We start from the raw sequence: 19,632 nt of genomic DNA on the forward strand, positions 1-19,632 counted from the left end.
TTGCGGTCTCTCCTGGAACTTATTGAGACTTGCATAGAATACCCAATGACCTGGTTTCCATGACATACTAAACCAAATATTATCTTGGGAAGACTGCACAAATGTTGAACCTCATGGAGAGGAGAGCACAGTAGCTTTACCCCTCCATGATACTTTTTACTGTCAGCTCAAGCTGCACCAAGTTTTGTTTCAGCATGTCATCCAAAACAGGACTAGCGGTTAGCCTCTCTCCTAACCAACCATGAACTTCAACCAAGAACAAACCTTCACTGCAGCTCCAAGTGAGTGAGGAGAGAGGTGAAGCACCTTTTCTTGTATAATGTATAATGAGGTAGCAAAAAGGTCTGGGGAGGAGCAAAGCAGTTTGAACCTATACATTTTACATGCATAACAATGTGGTTTGTGCATAGCATGCATTAAAGTTAAAAACATATAACAAAGATAAGAACAGTTGAAATCTGTAACTAAGAAGGAGTACTAAACATTAGGCCTAGAATTTAGAATATAGGTGAGTATGTGCCAAGTGTGTGAGACATGTGGAACTATTATCAGTGACTCTTGCCAAAGACCTCATTGAAAGAACAGGGATATTAGGAATCAAGCTTTTAACATATACATGACCCAGATTGTTATGGACATTGCATTTAATAGAATAAACTTGATTTTGAATCTGCATCATATAGGCAGCAAGTTATCCCCTTATATTTGAGAGTTACTTCAGTTTTGATGCTGAATTACAATATCAAAATACCTTTTGTAAAGATGGGAATTCTCTCAAGGTACATCTGTCCTCTGCATATTGCCATATACTAAGCGAGTATGGCAATAATGGCAGTAGGACTCCTGTGTTCCTCCTCTAGCAGTGGCAGCATTAAACTTCAAGAGCTTGAGAACATCTACTAGTTTTGAAACAGTGGGAAGTTTATTTTAAAATAATGATATATTATCTATATGGAGTTGAAGGCTATCTTCTCATTTAAATAAATATTTATTGTTTCTCCTTTTTGGTTCACTTCTTTCTTTTACCTTCAACATCCCAAAACCCTCTTCAAATGTAGTAAATATTTGTTATCACAAGAGGACTTAAACCAATGTTTATCTTTCTGTTTTCTTCCAGTGACAGGAAAATTTTTATTAATGAAGGAGAAAATAAGTAATGAATCCTCTGTCTCTGAATTTCTGCTCCTGGAGTTCTCAGCAATACGAGAACTGCAGATTCTACACTTCTCACTGTTCCTGGCATTGTATCTGGCAACTGTATTTGGGAATCTTCTCATCATCTCTGCTGTAGCTTTTGACCACCACCTCCACACTCCCATGTACTTCTTTCTGATGAACTTGGCCATCCAGGACCTAGGGGCTGTTTCAGTCACCATCCCCAAATCCATCGTGAATTCTCTCATGAATACCAGACACATTTCTTACACTGGATGCGTTGCTCAAGTTCTTTTATTTGTTTTCTTCTTATCATCTGATATTTTCCTTCTTACAGTCATGGCATATGATCGCTATGTTGCCATTTGCAATCCATTACAATATGAAATGTTGATGAACAAGGCAGCCTGCAAACAAATGGTTGCTGGCGTGTGGGTCGCTGGCCTTCTGTATGCAGTCATGCACACAAGTGCAACTTTTGCAACCCCTTTCTGCTCCAACATTGTCAATCAGTTCTTTTGTGAGATCCCACAGTTACTTACACTTGCCTGCTCAAATTTCTACCTAATGGAAATTGGAGCTATAGTGGTGAGTATAATAGTTGTGTTTGGATGTTTTGTCTTCATTGTTGTCACTTATGTGCACATCTTTACTGCAGTTCTGCAAATCCCTTCTGTACAGGGAAGGAAAAAGGCGTTCTCCACTTGCATACCTCACCTTGTTGTCGTCTCCGTATTTTGTTTCACAGGATGTTTTGCTTACCTTAGGCCTCCCTCTAAGACTCCATCTGATGGGGACTTTGCATTAACTGTGATGTATAGCCTTGTACCACCCATGTTCAATCCAATAATCTATAGCATGAGAAATAAGGAGATAAAAAATGCATTATCAAAACTGTTGGGTTTGAGGAAATCTCCTCTGGATATATTTTCCAGGCTTGTTTTGAAAAGGTAAAATTAATGGGCGCTCCTGGAACACAGCATCATTTCAAGTTAAATTTTCCTAATAGATTCAGATATTCAAACTCAACATCTGCCTTGTTTCAAATGGTCACCTTGCATTCCTTCAGCTCAGCTCTATCACACTTTTGCTTGTCAGATCTCATGGCATGTTGATAATACATTTATGTATGTATGTTGAAGTTTATACCCCATTGTTCACTTGCAGGGTCTTCAAAGTGGCCTATAACAGGCTGAACACATCTCAGTAGCACTTAATCCTCTGGTTTATGGATAGTAACAGGTCATGTTTCCTGTCTACTCTGTCACCCCACATCATGCAAAGAGCCATTTTAACAGACTATTCAGGTTTTCAGAGGAGTGACAGCACCTAGATGAAATGACAACACTGGTCTTGAAAGACCTACATTGCCTCCCAGTACGTTTCTGAGCACAGTTCATAGTGTTGGCCCACCTGCTGAAGATCGGACGTGCTGAAAACTATCAGATTTCAGCCCACTGCAATTTCTGTTATAATAAAGCTTTCTTTTCCAGAGACCTTTGTGAAATGTTTGTCATGCACAGGGTCTTGGAAGGTGGGAATAGGCTCCAACCTCACAGGACAGCGGGCAGCAAACCGGTCAATTTTGACCTTCTATGCAGTATCCGCAACAAGTTAAGACTTCTCTCTGGTTAAAGATTGAGGCGAGACTCCTTTCAGTATTCCATTGCAGTTTTGGTGTACTGAGAGTTGGGGAAATTGTGTTGGAGCCAGCACGGGGTGGAGAGTCTGGAGGCTTATTGCTTCAGGACTTTTCCTTATCTGCTTTGGAGCTCTAAGACAGACCTAGTGGGCAGGGGTGCCACCATCAGGCTTCCGGTCAATGGTGAGGCAGGCCCTTGCCTAGGGCTCTTCATCCCCCTGGGGGCTGGCCCACTCCTAGAGCACTAAAACGGGTCCCTGTTAGCCAGGCATCAATTTGCTCATGAGGTGCGCCAGGTATTGCAGCCTGCGACTTGCCTACTGCCTAATTCCTTCCCAATAGGTGCTGCTACAAAGGCTGCACACTGGGGCCTGTCAGTGGACAGGATTATGAATAAGGCTTGTTGGAAGTCTGACGCTGACAAGGGTTACATCAGGAAGCGTCGCCAATGATGCCATTTGGATTGTTGTCCACAGCATCATGCACTGGGCTGGCAAGCGCGCTGACGAGTCTGGACTGGGGTGCCATCATGGCCTTCCTGCCTATGTGAACGTATCCTGGATGTCCAGATAGGGAATGCTTTGGGAGGAGTTCCTCCCTTTGGTGCAGTCAAGTGTGACCTGTCTTCCCCCAGCCTTGGTGGTGCAGCTGCACAAAAAGGTTTGCCGTCTTCCCTCAGCATAAGTTTGCGTTCCAGTGTGCAAGAGGACTTGGATGAGTTGATGGCAGCTCTCCCTGAACTCAAAATATTTTGGTTGCAATTGCTTCAGCGACATGTGTGACACGGCAGCTACTGCCCAGCTGCCACCGAGAAGGCCAGAAAGTGCGTGGATGGTGCAGTGGCTAAGAAGGTCCTAGCCTTGGGACGTGCGGTTATCCGCCATGCAGGCATTTCCTTCAAAGATGGGGTTTTGTACAGGTCAGATGGAGTACATCTTTCTGATTCTGGAAAGGACCACTCACCTCATTAAATGGGAGGCACCCTTTGCGTGATCGTGCACAACCCGCTGGACCCTATGCGGCACCATTAGCACAGGCTTGGCTTCGCCTTTTCCAGGTGGGATACCTGGAGGTCTCCGCCTACCTCAGCCAGTTGCCCAATCCTGCCTGGGGAGGCGTTGCCAAGGTGATCAAGCCAGGTAGGGGGAGGGACTACCTGCCCACACAATAGGGGGAGGATCTTACCTGGGAATCGTCAGTTGGCTCCAGAGCTTCTCCCACCCTACCCATCCTCAGTTAAGACTTCTTCTGCAGGTTAACCTTTTCTCCACAGGTACGCGGGCACTGCAACGTCAAGGTTGCCGTTGAGAGCTGGAAAGAATTCTTCTGCATTGGCAGGTTTGCCTTTCCCGTAGCAAAACGTCACAAACTTGGCGGAATCCTTTAATCTATCTTCCCTAAATGGGGGGGGGTGCAGCGGTGACCCATGTACCCTCCTCTTTGCGGCGGCGATCCCAGGGTTCCCCGTTAAAGGGGTTGTTTGGGGGGAGGCTTTGGCTGTATGCCTAGAGGTGGTCATTGCTCTCCAATGCGATGGCAGCTTAACAGGGGCGGGCTCTCTCTGATTGAACCATCTCCCCCCCCCCCAACCCTGATGTTTCCCATATCCCCAGCAGGGGACTGGGAGGGATAAACGCCCAATGCCTGAGCCAAGGTCTACCCATAACTGAAACATAATAAAGTTGTGGCCAATTTTAATCCCATAGCACATTGTCTTGAGTCGTTATTCCACAAGGGGGCCACCCAGGGTTTGGGGGACTCCGCCTGTCCATGCAATGATGTTTGGCTGACTAAAGGGGTTAAAGGTTTGGTTGCAGGTGTGAGTAATTTTTGGCGGTGAGCGCGGATGCTTTTGTGGCGGTTAGGCATTGGTTCAAGGTGGTCTGGAGGGGAGGTCAGATAACCTGGCCCCTCCAATGTGCAACAGGTATTCCGTTAAAGGAATCCAGGGACTTGCCATGCTTTTGTCGACACCTTTTGGGGGATAGGGCCACGCAAGAGTCCCTGGGAGCATTTTGGGGTGAACTTGAGTCAAATGACCATAACAATGCTCCCCCATGGTGTTTACCTGTACTGACAATATGGTGGGGCCGAGTCAGTCTTGTCCTGCTGAGGTCAGGTGCAGCTAGTCAGGAACCAACGCCTAAACAAACCACTCACTATCTGTAATCAATTTAATTGTGGCCAAAATTTTGCCAATAACCTAAAGCTAAATTCCTTGTCAATTGTGTCTTTATTATTGGGAAGCTCCTGGGGATCTTAACATGCAACCAAAAGATTGCATGTTCCTTTTTGCAAGAAAATGAAGCTCTTTTCTTTTCGAGTCACTTTTTGAGATCACTTTTACTTCTTTAATTTTTGTACTGCCAATGGATAGAGACTTGCTTGCTGTAAGGTTTGAAACTCTGTGAGTAAATATCTTCACATATTTGCCAAGCTAAGTGTCTATGATTTGTTCTAGCTGAAGTATTTTTACAGGGAATCCAGTTAAGTTTTAATGTGCTTGGAGAAATAACCATTGTGCTAACTCAATCTAAAGAATCCTGAAATAGTCACACTTGAGAGCTATCCCCCCCCCCCCAGGCATGGGCCGTAATTTTGCATCACAGGTACTTAAGATTTTTTTTCATGTTACCATACTTCTAGTCTCAAAAATTCCCACTCTAGTGGACAGGCAGAAAGTGAAGTAAAGATTATAAAGTATTTGCGGGGAGGGGGGGGCAGACGGATGGACAGAACTTGGACTCAAAACAGATCCTTATTTGGCATCAGAAAATTAATGTTTGGTTGGCCGATATTATCAAAGGCATAAGAGGTTGGTTGCAGGTGTGAAGGTATTGGTGGTGCGCTTTGGGCTCGCGTGGTGCTTAGGCATTGGAATAGTGTTGTGTGGGGGAGGGAAGTTGCAGCCATCACCTGCCCCTCCATGCTTAAGGGTATTTCGTTAAAGGAATCTGGGGATATGGATCTCATCCAAAGCCTGTGGAGCGGCGAGCGCCATGCCAAGATCCCTTCAGGAATCCAGGGGATGCTCAAGTTGATTCGCATCAGCAGGGCTCCCCCTATTGGTGGTTTACCCTTACAGACTTCCTGCAAGGCAGGCAGGAGTGTAGTCTGTTGTTGCCAATGCCTAAGCCAATACCGCTCACATTCTGTAACCAATAAAGTTGTGGCCTAAACTAAGATTAGCCTAAAATGCTGTGTCCTTGTGTCTTTATTTCTCTTGGGGGTGCCTTAGGGGCCTTGACACACAATTGCAGGGCCACATCCTTAGAGCAGGGAAGCTCCCTTTTTGAGCTCTTGTTTCATAGAAAACTCAGGATCAGGCCACCATGCGTGTTAACACCTTAACTCTGACTTAACACAAGGTGTCCAGTCCCAGATACATAAGATACTGAGACAAAAAATGATATTATGGATCAGGGTTATGAGCAGAGACTCCTCTGCAACCAAAGGTGAGGGTTGAATGCATGATGGTATCTCAGGGACACATAGGGATGTTGTTAATGAAGAACTAGCTCTCAGACAGTATAAAATACAGACCTCAGATGAGCATATATTAGAATGCAATAAACAGCATCTCCTCCAGATATCCTAAATGGGAGAACACAGTGGGTAAGGGGAAATTACTGTACATGGGGAACACTGAGCTAGTTATACCTCACACAACTATCAGAAATGAGTCTGAGAAGGTCCAGTTGAAACAAGAAGGTTCCAGAAAGACTTATATGGCATTAACATCATCACTATTATTAGTATTAAATTATATGGTGGTTTTTCTAGAAACAGGAACATAAATAAATCTAAGTGTCTGTGGTTTATTCTAGCTTAAATATTTTCATGAGCAATGTTTAAGGTGGAAGTTTACATACTTTGATGGATTTGTGTTGGACACCTGGGACCAAGGCTTAACAAACACTCCTGCTGCTTTTTGTGGGACTCCTGAGTCCAACCAACAAGGAACACAATTGCTGATTTGATTGAGGCTCTTGAGACCAAACTCCTAGGAACATAACTGTAACAATAGTAATAAATTTCCACCCCATGGTAAACTCTTCATTCTGCAAGAGTATAGAAACATTTTCACTGCCTCAGAAGAAAAGGAGGAAGAGATTAAAAGAAAAGGAAAAAAAAGATCCATGGGTGGCTAGAAGAATACCAAACATCTTAAAGTGATAAAGAAATTTCATCTGGAAATTTATTTAAAGGAAAAGAGTGAGATGTTTCTATTTTTATAACTTTAGTGATACCTGCGTGGTTTCGGAGGGTTAAATCAACTATTGTGTATTGTGTAGAATGTGAAATCCTGCTTGTTATGTGGTCTCTCCTGAAACCTATATAGACTGCACATAGAAAACCCAGTGACCTGGTTTCCATGACAAGCTAAGCCAATTCTTAACTTAGTGAGACTTCACAAATGTGCAATGTCCTGGTAAGAAGATTACAGGAGCTTTGCTCCTCCGTGCTCCTTTTTACTGTCATCTTAAGCTACTCCAGGTTTTGACTTGCACACCATCCAAACCAAGACTAGTGGTTAGCCTCTCTCCTCACCAACCATGAGCTGCAACCAAGAACAAACCTTCACTGCAGCTCCTAGTGAGTTAGGAGAGAGTTTTAGCACTTTGCTTGTCTTGTCTTGTCATAGTGTGGCAGCAAAAAGATCTGGGGAGCAGCAAAGCAGCTGGAAGCTTCTCTCCAAGAGTCTATACATTTGTACATTTATAAGACTGTGGTCTGTCCACAGCACACTTTAAGGTTAAAAACATAAAACAAAGATTAAAACACTTGAAACCTCTGTGATCTGAACTAGGAAGGAGTTGCAAAGCATTGAGCCCAGAATACTGAATACATGCCTCCTGGGAAGTATGTGCTCTGTGTCTGAGCTATGTGGAACCACTACCAGTGATTCAGTCAATGACCTCACTGATCGAATAGGGATGTTAGGAAACAAGCTGTTAAGGTATTGTAGACTCAAGTTGTGATGGGCATTGCACTGGAAATTAACACGAAAACCACAAATTTTAGTCTTCATTATATGGGCACCTAATCATCCTCCTATATTTAATTATTACTGTAATTCTAAGTAATTATCAAAATGTGTGTTGTAAATATGGAGATGATGGCAAGAGGCATCTCCCCTCTCCACATTGTTTCTGCAGACTTCCACATAGACAGAAAATATGCCAAAGATGGACATAGAACTACAGAAGTGGCAGCATCCACCCCACTCAATCACAATTGGCCAAAAGAGGCCTGGGGTGATCGTGATGTCACTCTGGCGTAAAGGGCATCACTCCCCCCATACCAGGGGTGGGGGAACTGTGTTGTGGATCCAGTTTGTGAGCAGCACCATCGACTAGTTTTGAAACAGCAGTAGTTTATTTTTTTTTATTTATGATTGTCAGTTATATACATTTCAATAGTTTTAAAATTATTTTATCTTTTCAAAACTCGACACATTCCGTGGTTCCTTAATTTTTATTTTTATTTTCATTTCCAGCATATTCTAAATTATCTTAACGGATTCTTTCATTCATCTACTTTAATTATATACTCCTATGAAACTGCAGCTTAGTACAACAATTTGTTCATAAATATTCAATAATGACCGCTCCCCACATTAAATGGGGGGTGCCCTTTGTGTGGTCATGTGCAGCCCCCTGGACCCTAAGTGGCACCATCACCACAGGCTTGGCTTCGCCTTCCCCCAGGTGGGATACCTGGAGGTCTCCGCCTACCTCAGTCTATTCTTTAATAAAATGTTTGTTAGCTTGATTTCTTATTTTTCCAGTACATTTTGCCACTTCTGCATAGTCCATAAGTTTTTGTATTCATTCTTCTTTTGTCGATTCTTCTTTTTCTTTCAATTTTTGGGCAAATAACTTTCTTGCCGTTGTAGTAGCATACGTGAATAAATTTCAATGCTCTTTGGGTAGCTCTAGCCCTATAATTCCCAGAAGAAAAAAGACTACTTAGCAGTAATTTATTTTAACATATATGGAGTTGAAAGCTAACATCTCCTTTAGATGAAGATTTATTATTCCACTATTTTGTTCACTACTTTTAAAAAAATCTATATCCCACAAAAATCATTTGGAAGCAGTATTGGATAACAAATATTGATTATTAGAAGAGGACTTAAACCTGTGCTTGTCTTCCTGTTTTCTTCTAGAAGCACCAGTCATTTTAGTAATGAATGCAAAGATGGGCAATGAATCCTCTATCTCGGAATTTCTACTCCTGGAGTTTTCAGCTGTACGGGAACTGCAGATTCTACACTTCTCTCTGTTCCTGGTATTGTACATGGTAATTGTATTTGGGAATCTTCTCATCATCTCTGCCATAGCTTTTGACCACCATCTTCACACTCCCATGTACTTCTTTCTGATGAACTTGGCCATACAGGACCTAGGGGCTGTTTCTGTCACCATCCCTAAATCAATGGCCAATTGCCTCATGAATATCAGACACATATCTTACGCTGGATGTATTGCTCAAGTTCTTTCATTTTCCTTTTTCTCATCATCGGATCTTTCCCTTCTTACAGTCATGGCATACGATCGCTATGTTGCCATTTGCCATCCATTGCAATATGAAATGGTGATGAACAGGGCAGCCTGCAAACAAATGGTTGCTGGTGTGTGGGTCTCTGGCTTTCTCAATGCAGCCATGCACACTAGTGCAACTTTTGTGACTCCTTTCTGCTCAAACATTGTCAATCAGTTCTTCTGTGAGATTCCACAGTTACTTACACTTGCCTGCTCTAACATATACCTAATGGAAATTGGAGCTATAGTAGTGAGTATAACATTTATGTCTGGATGTTTTGTCTTCATTGTTGTCACTTATGTACATATCTTTACTGTGGTTCTGAAAGTTCCTTCTGTTGAGGGAAGGAAAAAGGCCTTCTCCACTTGCATACCTCACCTTGTTGTCGTCTCCGTATTTTGTTTCACAGCAGCATTTGCTTATCTTAGGCCTCCCTCAAAAATTCCATCTAATGGGGACTTTGCAATAACTGTGATGTATACCATTGTACCACCCATGTTCAATCCAATAATTTACAGCATGAGAAATAAGGAGATTAAAAATGCTGTATCAAAGCTCTTGGGTGTGAAGCACTCTTCTATTAATATCTTTTCCAGACTTATACTGAAATGGTTACACTTCTCTCTGTAGGTATAAGTATTGGGATCTGTGGAGATATCATGACCAGTTACAGTCTCTAGAAACATATTGATATGCAGACTCAAAATCTGCCAGGTGTCACAAGGACATCTTATGTTCCTCCAGCGTAGATGTACCATTAATAATGTTGCATCTCTGTTCACATAGCCTGTTAATCGTACATTTAGAGAGGGAACGTCTGTCATATAGTGCATGTGTACCCTTTCTGACCCAGTGCATTCATCTGGCAATCAGCTTTTCTGTGGATTGTCATTTCTTTTTATTTAAAGCTAAAGTGGCTTTTCCTACAGAAAGGAGAAAAAAAACCCCAGTCACATCCTTGGTTTCTAGCCATGGGAAAAGGAAAAATGTGGATAAACCCTTGTTTAGGAACTTCAGATGAGAAGGACCTGTTCTAATTGGATTTCAGGATTAGTTTTAGAGGGCTACCCAATTTGCTTCCTTGAGGCTAAGGAAAAAACACTAGAAGGGGCTGTGAGATTCTTGCTAGGCAGTGACACGAATATCCATTTTAGTTGGGAAAAGTCTATCCTGAGACTAGTTTTAAACTAGTGTTTTGACTGGGGTTTAAAAGTTCTGTTTAAAGAGTTTTTGCCTGAAACTATTGCGTCCCACTCAAGTAACATTTATAAAAAGAAGAGTTGTGCCTTAAGAGAGTGACTATTAAGTTTGAATCCTCAATGAATGTAAATCTATAAAATTCTATCTTTGTTCCAGAAGTGCCTCCTCATTACTTTGAACCTTCGGTGGCAGATAAGTGGACAGAGGGCATCCTTCCCATAAGAAGAACACCTGGCTGTTTTTTTACCGACAAAGAATTAAAATGTCTCCAGTGTTGTTACTAGGGAGAGTTGTATCTTTTAGAAACCCAGGAAAGTGGTCATGTTTCCCACCTCCCATCTTTAGTGAGGGAATCTGACAAAGTGGCCACTGACACAATTCTCATAATCTTAAAAAACAAAACCACATCCTTTTGGAAAATGTAAGAATTGAGTTCCACACAGGGAAAGTAATTCTACACAGGAAATTGGGGGTCAGCTTCCCAGAACAGACAGAGTTCATCCTATTTGTCATAGCGTATGGGAATACAGAACCATTGCTTGAAGAAAAAACTAGTCATGCTCTGGGATTCATTGAAAGATGACACACAATTTGCCAAACAAAAGACATTCACGTTGAACAGAGGTACCCTTATGTTTTTGGGGGTATGGGCAAAGTGAACGATGTATATAAAATCTAAATATTATAGCCAAAAAGACCACCAGTGACACATGTTCCTTGCAAAGTTCCTTTGGACCTCACAAGGCTGGAAGTACTGAAATGTATGGAATCTTTATGAATAAATGAAAAGAACTTCATGTTCTGTAGACATGGCATGCTAACATAGTCTAAAGATTTGAACACAATATTCTGATTATTAATTGTCCATAGTTACCTCCAGAGTAGTCATAGGAACTGCTTTTATAATGGATTTTTTAAAAAAAACAACAACAACAGCAGCAACAACAACAACCAAATGTTAACTTGTTAATTTATGTATTCATATGTCAGTCACTATATTTTACCCAGGGCAACCAAAGTCAACAGTGATACACATTAAATCTCACATAGATATGGAAACTCTGGAGACAAGTAGTATGTGCTACACACCCTCTCACCAACCCCAAAAGCAACCACACACAAATAGAAGTAGAGGTGCTGGCCCTTGTATTTGAATGTAAAAAATCCACAAATTTATATTTGGATACCAATATTAGCAGAAGCAGATGAGAAACCCCATGTCTGCATTGCAAATGGTAGTTTCAAGGATACCCTTCCAACTATTCCCCCCCCCCCGGGTGAAATACTATAGTATTTCCTTAGAGTTATTATTATTATTTTACTACTTATTAGATTTAAAAACCAACCTTCATCACAAGCAATCATGACAGTTCACAAGATAAACACCTGGGTGAAATTTAGAGCATTGACCAAAACACAGCGGGGGGGGGGGGGGGGGGGAGAAGGTGCAGGGAACACTGAGCCAGTCATACGTCATATAAGTCAGTACCATGAAAATAAATAAAAACATTATTTAAATAAAAACATTATTTAAAAAGAAAGAAAGAAATGAGTCTGAGAAAGTCCAGTTGAAACCAGGTTCCAGACAGACTTATGTAGCAATATTATTATTTTAAATATTAGAAAGTGTGCTGTCTAAAAACTTGAACTTTTGTTTTGTTTTGTTTTTTACATACATTGATTATTTGTGTTAGACTCCTGGGGCTAAGTCTTTAGAAACACTGCTTTTATTTTAGTGGAACTCCTGAGTCCAATTTTCCAGAGACACAATAGCTAATTTGTTTTGGGCTCTTGAGACCAAACTCTGAGGAGTGCATTATATATATAGGTGTGTGTGTGTGTCTCTGTGTTTATGTGTATATGTGTGTGTGTGTGTGTGTGTGTGTACACACACACACATATACACATATACATACACACAGAGAGAGAGAGAGGTTATAATTTTCCACTCCATGTTAAAAGCTTCATTCTGCAAGAGTATACCCATATGTTCAATGTTACAGAACAAAAGGATGGGGTGATTTTCTAAAATACAGATGAAAATGAAGTGATGAAGAACTTGCATCTGGAAATCTACTTTCTATTAAGGAAAAGAGTAAGATATTTACCAGTATATGTTTATAACTGTTGTGATACCTGGGTAGTTTTCAGAGGACTAAACGCAGACAATATTTCTATACTGTATTGTGTAGAATGGGAAAACGTGCTTATTGTGGTTTCTGCAACTTATTTAGACTCACGTAGAATACCCAATGATCTGGCTTCCATGACATGCTAAACCAAATTTTATCTTAGGAAGACTGCACAAATATTGAATCTCATGGAGAGAAGAGTACAGTAGCTTTGCTCCTCCATGATGCTTTTTACGGTCAGCTCAAGCTACACCAAGTTTTGTTTTAGCCTATCATCCAAGCCAAGACTAGTGGTTAGACTCTCTCCCCACCAACCATGAATATTAACCAAGAAAAAAACAGCTCCAAGTGAGTGAGAAGGGAGCTGAAGAACCTTGCCTTGGCTTAGCATAATGTGGCAGCCAAAATATCTGGGTAAGCGCAAAGCAGTTGTAAGCCTATACATTTTACATGCAAAACAATGTGGTTTGTGTGCAGCATGCATTAAGGTTGAAAACATATAACAAAGATAAAAATAGTTGAAACCTGTGTGATCTTAACTAAGAAGGAGTACTAAACATTAGGCCTAGAATACAAAATACAGTTGAATATGAGCCAAGTGTGTGAGTCTTATGGAACTATTATCCGTTACTCCAGCAAAAGACTCACTGAGTGAAGGGGGATATCAGGAATCAAGCTTTTAACATGTCCATGACCCAGATTGTTATGGACATTGGAATTTAATAGAAGAAACTTGATTTTGAATTTGCATCATACAGGCAGCAAGTTATATTTAAGAGTTACTTCAGTTTTGACCATGAATTACAATATCAAAATATGTTTTGTAAATATGGGGATTCTCTCCAGGTGCATCTGCCCTCAGCATATTTCCACATACAAAGCAAGTAAGGAAATGATGGCAGAAGGACTCCTGTGTTCCTCCTCTAGAATTCAATCAACATCAAGAACTTGTAAACACCACAGTCTACTAGTTTTGAAACAGTAGTAGTTTTTTTAAAAAAATAATGATATCTATATGGAATTGAAAGCTAAATTCTCATTTGAATAAAAAATAATTGTTTCTCCTTTTTTGTTCACTTCTTTCTTTTACCTTCAACATCCAAAAATCCTCTTCAAAAGTAGTAAATATTTGTTATAACTAGAGGACTTAAACCTATACTTATCTTCCTGTTTTCTTCTAGAAGCACCAATCATTTTAGTAATGAATGCAAAGATAGGCAATGAATCTGAATTTCTGCTCCTGGAGTTTTCAGCAATACGAGAACTGCAGATTCTACATTTCTCTCTGTTCCTGGCATTGTATCTGGCAACTGTATTTGGGAATCTTCTCATCATCTCTGCCATAGCTTTTGACCACCACCTTCACACTCCCATGTACTTCTTTCTGATGAACTTGGCCATCCAGGACATAGGGACTGTTTCAGTCACCATCCCCAAATCCATCGTGAATTCTCTCATGAATACCAGACACATTTCTTACACTGGATGTGTTGCTCAAGTTCTTTTATTTGTTTTCTTCTTATCAACTGATATTTTCCTTCTTACAGTCATGGCATATGATCGCTATGTTGCCATTTGCAATCCATTACAATATGAAATGGTGATGAACAGGGCAGCCTGCAAACAAATGGTTGCTGGTGTGTGGGTTGCTGCAATTTTTAATGCAGTCATGCACACGAGTGCAACTTTTGCAACCCCTTTCTGCTCCAACATTGTCAATCAGTTCTTTTGTGAGATCCCACAGTTACTTACACTTGCCTGCTCAAACTTCTACCTAATGGAAATTGGAGCTACAGTGGTGAGTACCATAGTTGCGTCTGGATGTTCTGTCTTCATTGTTGTCACTTATGTGCACATCTTTACTGCAGTTCTGAAAATCCCTTCTGTACAGGGAAGGAAAAAGGCGTTCTCCACTTGCATACCTCACCTTGTTGTCTTCTCTGTATTTTGTTTCACTGCATGTTTTGCTTACCTTAGGCCTCCCTCTAAGACTCCATCTGATGGGGACTTTGCATTAACTGTGATGTATAGTCTTGTTCCACCCATGTTCAATCCAATAATCTATAGCATGAGAAATAAGGAGATCAAAAATGCTTTATCAAAACTGTTGGGTTTGAGGCAATCTTCTCTAGATATATCTTCTTCCAGGATTGTTCTGAAAAGGTGAACTCTCTGTGTGTAAGAATAATTAAAGGGAGTTCCTGAAACACATCATCATTGCCAGTTACAGCTTCCAGATAAATTTAGCTATGCAGATTCAACATCTGCCCTGTGTCACATGGTCATCTTGCATTTATGCAGCTCAGTTGGATCATTTACGCTTTTGCTTTTCAAATCACATGCCTTGTTGATGTACCCATTTATGTACTTACTTATAGCCCCCTGATCTCTTGCATGATTCTAAAAGTGGCCTACAGCAGGCTGAACACATTTCAGCAGACCTTAATCCTCTGATTTATGGATAGTAAGAGGCCATATTTCCTCTCTGCTCTGTCTCCCAACAGCATGCGAACAGTGATTTGAACAGAGTATTCAGGATTTCACAAAAGTGATGACACCTAGATGAACATATTGGGGCGGGGGGGGGAGGAAGGAATTCACAGATTTACTGGAATGTGAATTAACATCTCGAGAAGTACATGCAGTTTGGAGGCAGTCATAGAAACAAACACTGTCCTCTGATAAGGAAGTGTCACAGTGCTTGCAAAAATACAACCTACAAAATTATGTTGCCATCTAAGGCAGGATTAGAAGAAAATACAGGACAACGCAGAGACAGGCTTTTGCATCACTACTGTAATAAAAACAGACTGGGTGCAAGGGAATGGACCACTCTCTTAGAGACAAATGTGAGGGTATAAGAGCTGGACACAGGAGCACAGGTAAATGTGATTGTGATGGACAGACCTTGAGTCAGCAACTAGTCAGAGTTGTTTACAACAAAAGCCAATCTGGAGTCACAAATGCAGAATTTGACAGTTAAACAGATAGAGGGATTGCATATTGGCTAGAAAGGGATTGTATGTCATTTAGATAGGAACCTAGGGAGACATGGACATGCCTTGATTGGAATTAGGAATTAGTTAAACAGGGATTACCAATTTGATTCCCTGAGGGGGAATTAAACAGTTCTAGATGGGGCTGTGTGATTGTTGCTAGGACAAATGCCAATTATAGGTGAAAACTGTCTAACCTAAGAAGAGGTTTCAGTAAGAATGCTGACTGAGGTTTTAAAGTTCTCTGTAAATAGTGTCTGCCTGAAACTAGATATTGTGCCTCACATAAATAAGCATGTCTAAAATGAAGTGTTGTGCCTTAAAAGAGTTATCATTAAACTGGAACCCAAATGAGTTTAAATACATTAAAAGTTTATTTTTCTTCCACGCCAGTAAAGTTAGCAAGAATGTATAAAGTGTTTAATAAATGTTGGAAATGTAAAGAAAAAGAAGGAACATTTTATCATATGTGGTGGGAATGTAAAAAGATGAAAGGCTTCTGGGAAATGATATATAATGAATTGAAAAAAATGTTGAAATATACATTTGTCAAGAAACTAGAGGCATTTTTGTTAGGAATGGTAGGAAATGAAATAAATAGAAAAGATTGTAAACTTTTTCTATATGCAGTAACAGCGGCAAGGATACTACTGGCCCAAAAATGGAAACAAGAAGAATTACCAACGATGGAAGAATGGAGAATGAAATTAATGGACTATGCAGAACTTGATAAAGTAACAGGAAGGATCCGAAACCTACGGGATCATAGGTTCACCGAGGACTTTGGTAAATTTGTAGATTATTTGAAAAGTATATGTGATAAACAAACAACGTTTGTTGGTTTGCAAGAGGCTCTGTGAAAGAATAATATTAGAAATATTGTAAAAAAGGGAGTAGGGAAGGAGAAGGTTCTTTTTACTAAAAGGCAATATTAAATGAAGAAATGCGGAAGAAAGAATAAAAAGGGAGGATTCGCAGAAGAGCTGAGGGAAGTCCAAAAGATTGTATCTGTGGAAAATACTTGTGATGTAGTTTTAATTTTGTATTGTAAAATGAATAAAAATATTTATTAAAAAAAGTTTATTTTTCTTCCTTCTCACTACTTTGAACCTCTGGGTTGGCAAGAAGGGGACACAGGGCCTCCTTCACATACCTGTAAGTAGAACACCTGGCTGCAGTTTAAATAAACACACATTACCACAAAGATTTAAAACTGTTACTTGGGAAAGTTGAATTGTTTAAACACCTAGAAAATGAATCATGTTGTCCAGCTCTGATCTTTGGTGAGGGACTCTGACACAGAGATCACTGGCACAATCTTTCAAAATCTTAAAAATATAATAAAAAGCCTTGTCCTTTTAGAAAACAAAATAGAAGACAGGAAGTTCACATTGGGGAAGTAATTCCACACAAAGAATTCCTAGATCCAAAGCTTCCTAGATCCAACAGACATCAAGTTGCTAGGTAGGTGGAGTTAGCAGACTCCAAGCAGTCTCTGTCCCTCCACTCTGCTGCTTCCTGGAACAAGCTGCAGTTGTAGCATGGCTCCCAGCTGCAAAAGAGCCCAAGTGAACTGGATCTTCCCAAAATGTGATTTTACAGCCTGCATCTTTGCTAACTGAAAGATTGCATCTTCCTTTCTGTAATGAAACCAAGCTATTTTCCTTTTAAGTCATTTAGAACATTTTACTTCTTTGTTTTGTTTTGTTTTGTTTACTTCCAATGGATGGAGATTTGCCTGCTGCAACTTTTGAAACTATGTGAGTAGATATCTTCACCTACTTGCTAAGCTAAAGTGTCTATCATTTATTATAGCTGAAGTATTTTCAGGGAAAATATTTGTTTAAAGGTGGATGGTGGCAGATGTAAATCCAAGTATATTTTAATGTGCTTGGAGAAATAATAATAATAATAATAATAATAATTATAATTATAATTATAATAATAATAATAATTTTATTTTTATCCTGCCTTCCCCAGCCGAAGCCAGGCTCTGGGTGGCTAACAACAATAAAATAATACAAAAAAAACAAAATTGTATCAACTCTACTATGAGAGTTTGAAGAACCTCCCTTCCAAACCTCTTTCTGCAACAAAATTACACAAAAATAGTCACAATTGAGAATCGTACTTGAGAGCTATCTTTTCCCAGGCATGGGATACCTCAGATTTTCAGGAATGATAATGACCCTCAGATTGCATCACAAGTATTTAAGAAGTTTAATATATATATTTTTTCAATGTTGCCTCTAGTCCCACATACAGAGGCTTCAGTCTAGTGGGCTGGCAGAAATCAAAGTGAAAATTGCAAAGCATTTGCTGAAAAAAAGCCTATGACTTACACAGGTTCTTATTTGGCATTACTAAATTACAGGGCCACATCACCAGAAAAGGGAAGATCCCCTGCTGAGCTTCTGTTTCATGGAAAAGTCAGGACCAGACTACAATGTGCAAAGCACCTTAACTCTGACGTAGCACAAGGTGTTCAGTCTCAGTTACATAAAAGATTGAGGCAAAAATAATATCACTGATCGCTTGACAACTAAAGGTGACCTCAGATAGGCAAGTATTGCAATGCAACAGAAAGCAACTCTTCTGGAGATCGAAAAGGAGAAGAAAAAATGGCAGAAGTGGGAGGAACACAGCAGAGGGGGGAAATGGAGTGGGGAATACTGAGCCAGTCGTACATCACACAATTCTCTGTATCATGAAACTAAATAAAAACGTTATTCAAAAAAGAAAGAAAGAAATGAGTGTAAGAAAGTCCAGTTGAAACCAGAGGTTCCATTAGCCAAGCACCCATTCCCACCACCCTTCTGAGAAATACTCCTCCCCACCCTCCCACTATATATGAGGGTCTGGTGACTTCTGTTTCAGAGTATCTGAAGAAGTGTGCATGCACACGAAAGCTTATACCCAGAATAACTTAGTTGGTTTCTAAGCTGCTACTAGACATGTTTTTTAAAAAAGAACTTTTTGGGTGGAAGGATTCTTTTAAGGACTGTTTTAGGACTTTTTTTTTTTTAAGGACTTGATTCTTTAAAAGGATTTTTTTTGGAAGGTTTTTTTTAATAATCTTTTTAAATAATCTTTTTTTCTCTTTCGATTATGGCAGACCAACACAGCTACCTACCTGATTCTAGAAGGTTCTAGAGAGACTATTTGTGTTAGAATCATGTGGCCAAGTCTTTAGAAACATTGCTTTAATTTTTGTGGGACTCCTGAGTTCAAGCTTCCAGGGACACACTTGATCATTTGTGTTGGGCTCTTGAGACCAAACTCTGAGGAGTGTGTGTGTGTGTGTGTGTGTGTGTACACATGTTATAATTTTCCACCCCATGGTAAAAGCTTCATTCTGCATGAGTATACAGATAGGTTCGCTGTTCCAGAAGAAAAGGATGGGATGATTTTTTATTCTTTTTTAAAAAAGATGAAAATAAAGTGATGAAGAAATTGCATCTGGAAATCAACTTTCCATTAAGGAAAAAAGTAAGATATTTAAATGTTTATAACTTTAGTGATACCTGTGTAGTTTTCAGAGGAGTAAACACAGACAATATTTCTATAGTGTATAGAGTAGAATCAGGAAACCTGTTTGTTGCGGTCTCTCCTGGAACTTATTGAGACTTGCATAGAATACCCAATGACCTGGTTTCCATGACATACTAAACCAAATATTATCTTGGGAAGACTGCACAAATGTGGAACCTCATGGAGAGGAGAGCACAGTAGCTTTACTCCTCCATGATACTTTTTACTGTCAGCTCAAGCTGCACCAAGTTTTGTTTCAGCATGTCATCCAAAACAGGACTAGCGGTTAGCCTCTCTCCTCACCAACCATGAACTTCAACCAAGAACAAACCTTCATTGCAGCTCCAAGTGAGTGAGGAGAGAGCTGAAGTACCTTTTCTTGGCTTAGCATAAGGAAGCAACAAAAAGGTCTGGGGAGGAGCAAAGC

At 40.2% G+C, this 19,632-nt stretch overlaps 3 protein-coding genes and 1 long non-coding RNA gene across 4 annotated transcripts in view; 3 read left to right on the forward strand and 1 right to left on the reverse strand.

The window, feature by feature from the left end:
- LOC310663458 overlaps positions 1–19,632 on the reverse strand; it is a 143,059-nt gene that overhangs the window by 40,967 nt on the left and 82,460 nt on the right. The gene's annotated exons all lie outside the window — the stretch shown is intronic.
- Positions 1,495–2,109, forward strand: LOC310662555 (olfactory receptor 14A16-like; the record flags this gene model as incomplete). The annotated part of the gene is made up of 1 exon (XM_083409493.1): positions 1,495–2,109. The coding sequence occupies one exon, from the start codon at positions 1,495–1,497 to the stop codon at positions 2,107–2,109; it is 615 nt and encodes a 204-aa protein (XP_083265619.1).
- On the forward strand, positions 9,002–9,976 carry LOC310662556 (olfactory receptor 14A16-like; the record flags this gene model as incomplete). Its single annotated transcript, XM_083409494.1, has 1 exon — positions 9,002–9,976. The coding sequence occupies one exon, from the start codon at positions 9,002–9,004 to the stop codon at positions 9,974–9,976; it is 975 nt and encodes a 324-aa protein (XP_083265620.1).
- Positions 13,880–14,845, forward strand: LOC310662557 (olfactory receptor 14A16-like; the record flags this gene model as incomplete). Its single annotated transcript, XM_083409495.1, has 1 exon — positions 13,880–14,845. The coding sequence occupies one exon, from the start codon at positions 13,880–13,882 to the stop codon at positions 14,843–14,845; it is 966 nt and encodes a 321-aa protein (XP_083265621.1).

The sequence above is a fragment of the Podarcis tiliguerta genome (genome assembly GCF_965153285.1).
Source record: "Podarcis tiliguerta genome assembly, chromosome: 13".
NCBI lineage: Eukaryota > Metazoa > Chordata > Lepidosauria > Squamata > Lacertidae > Podarcis > Podarcis tiliguerta.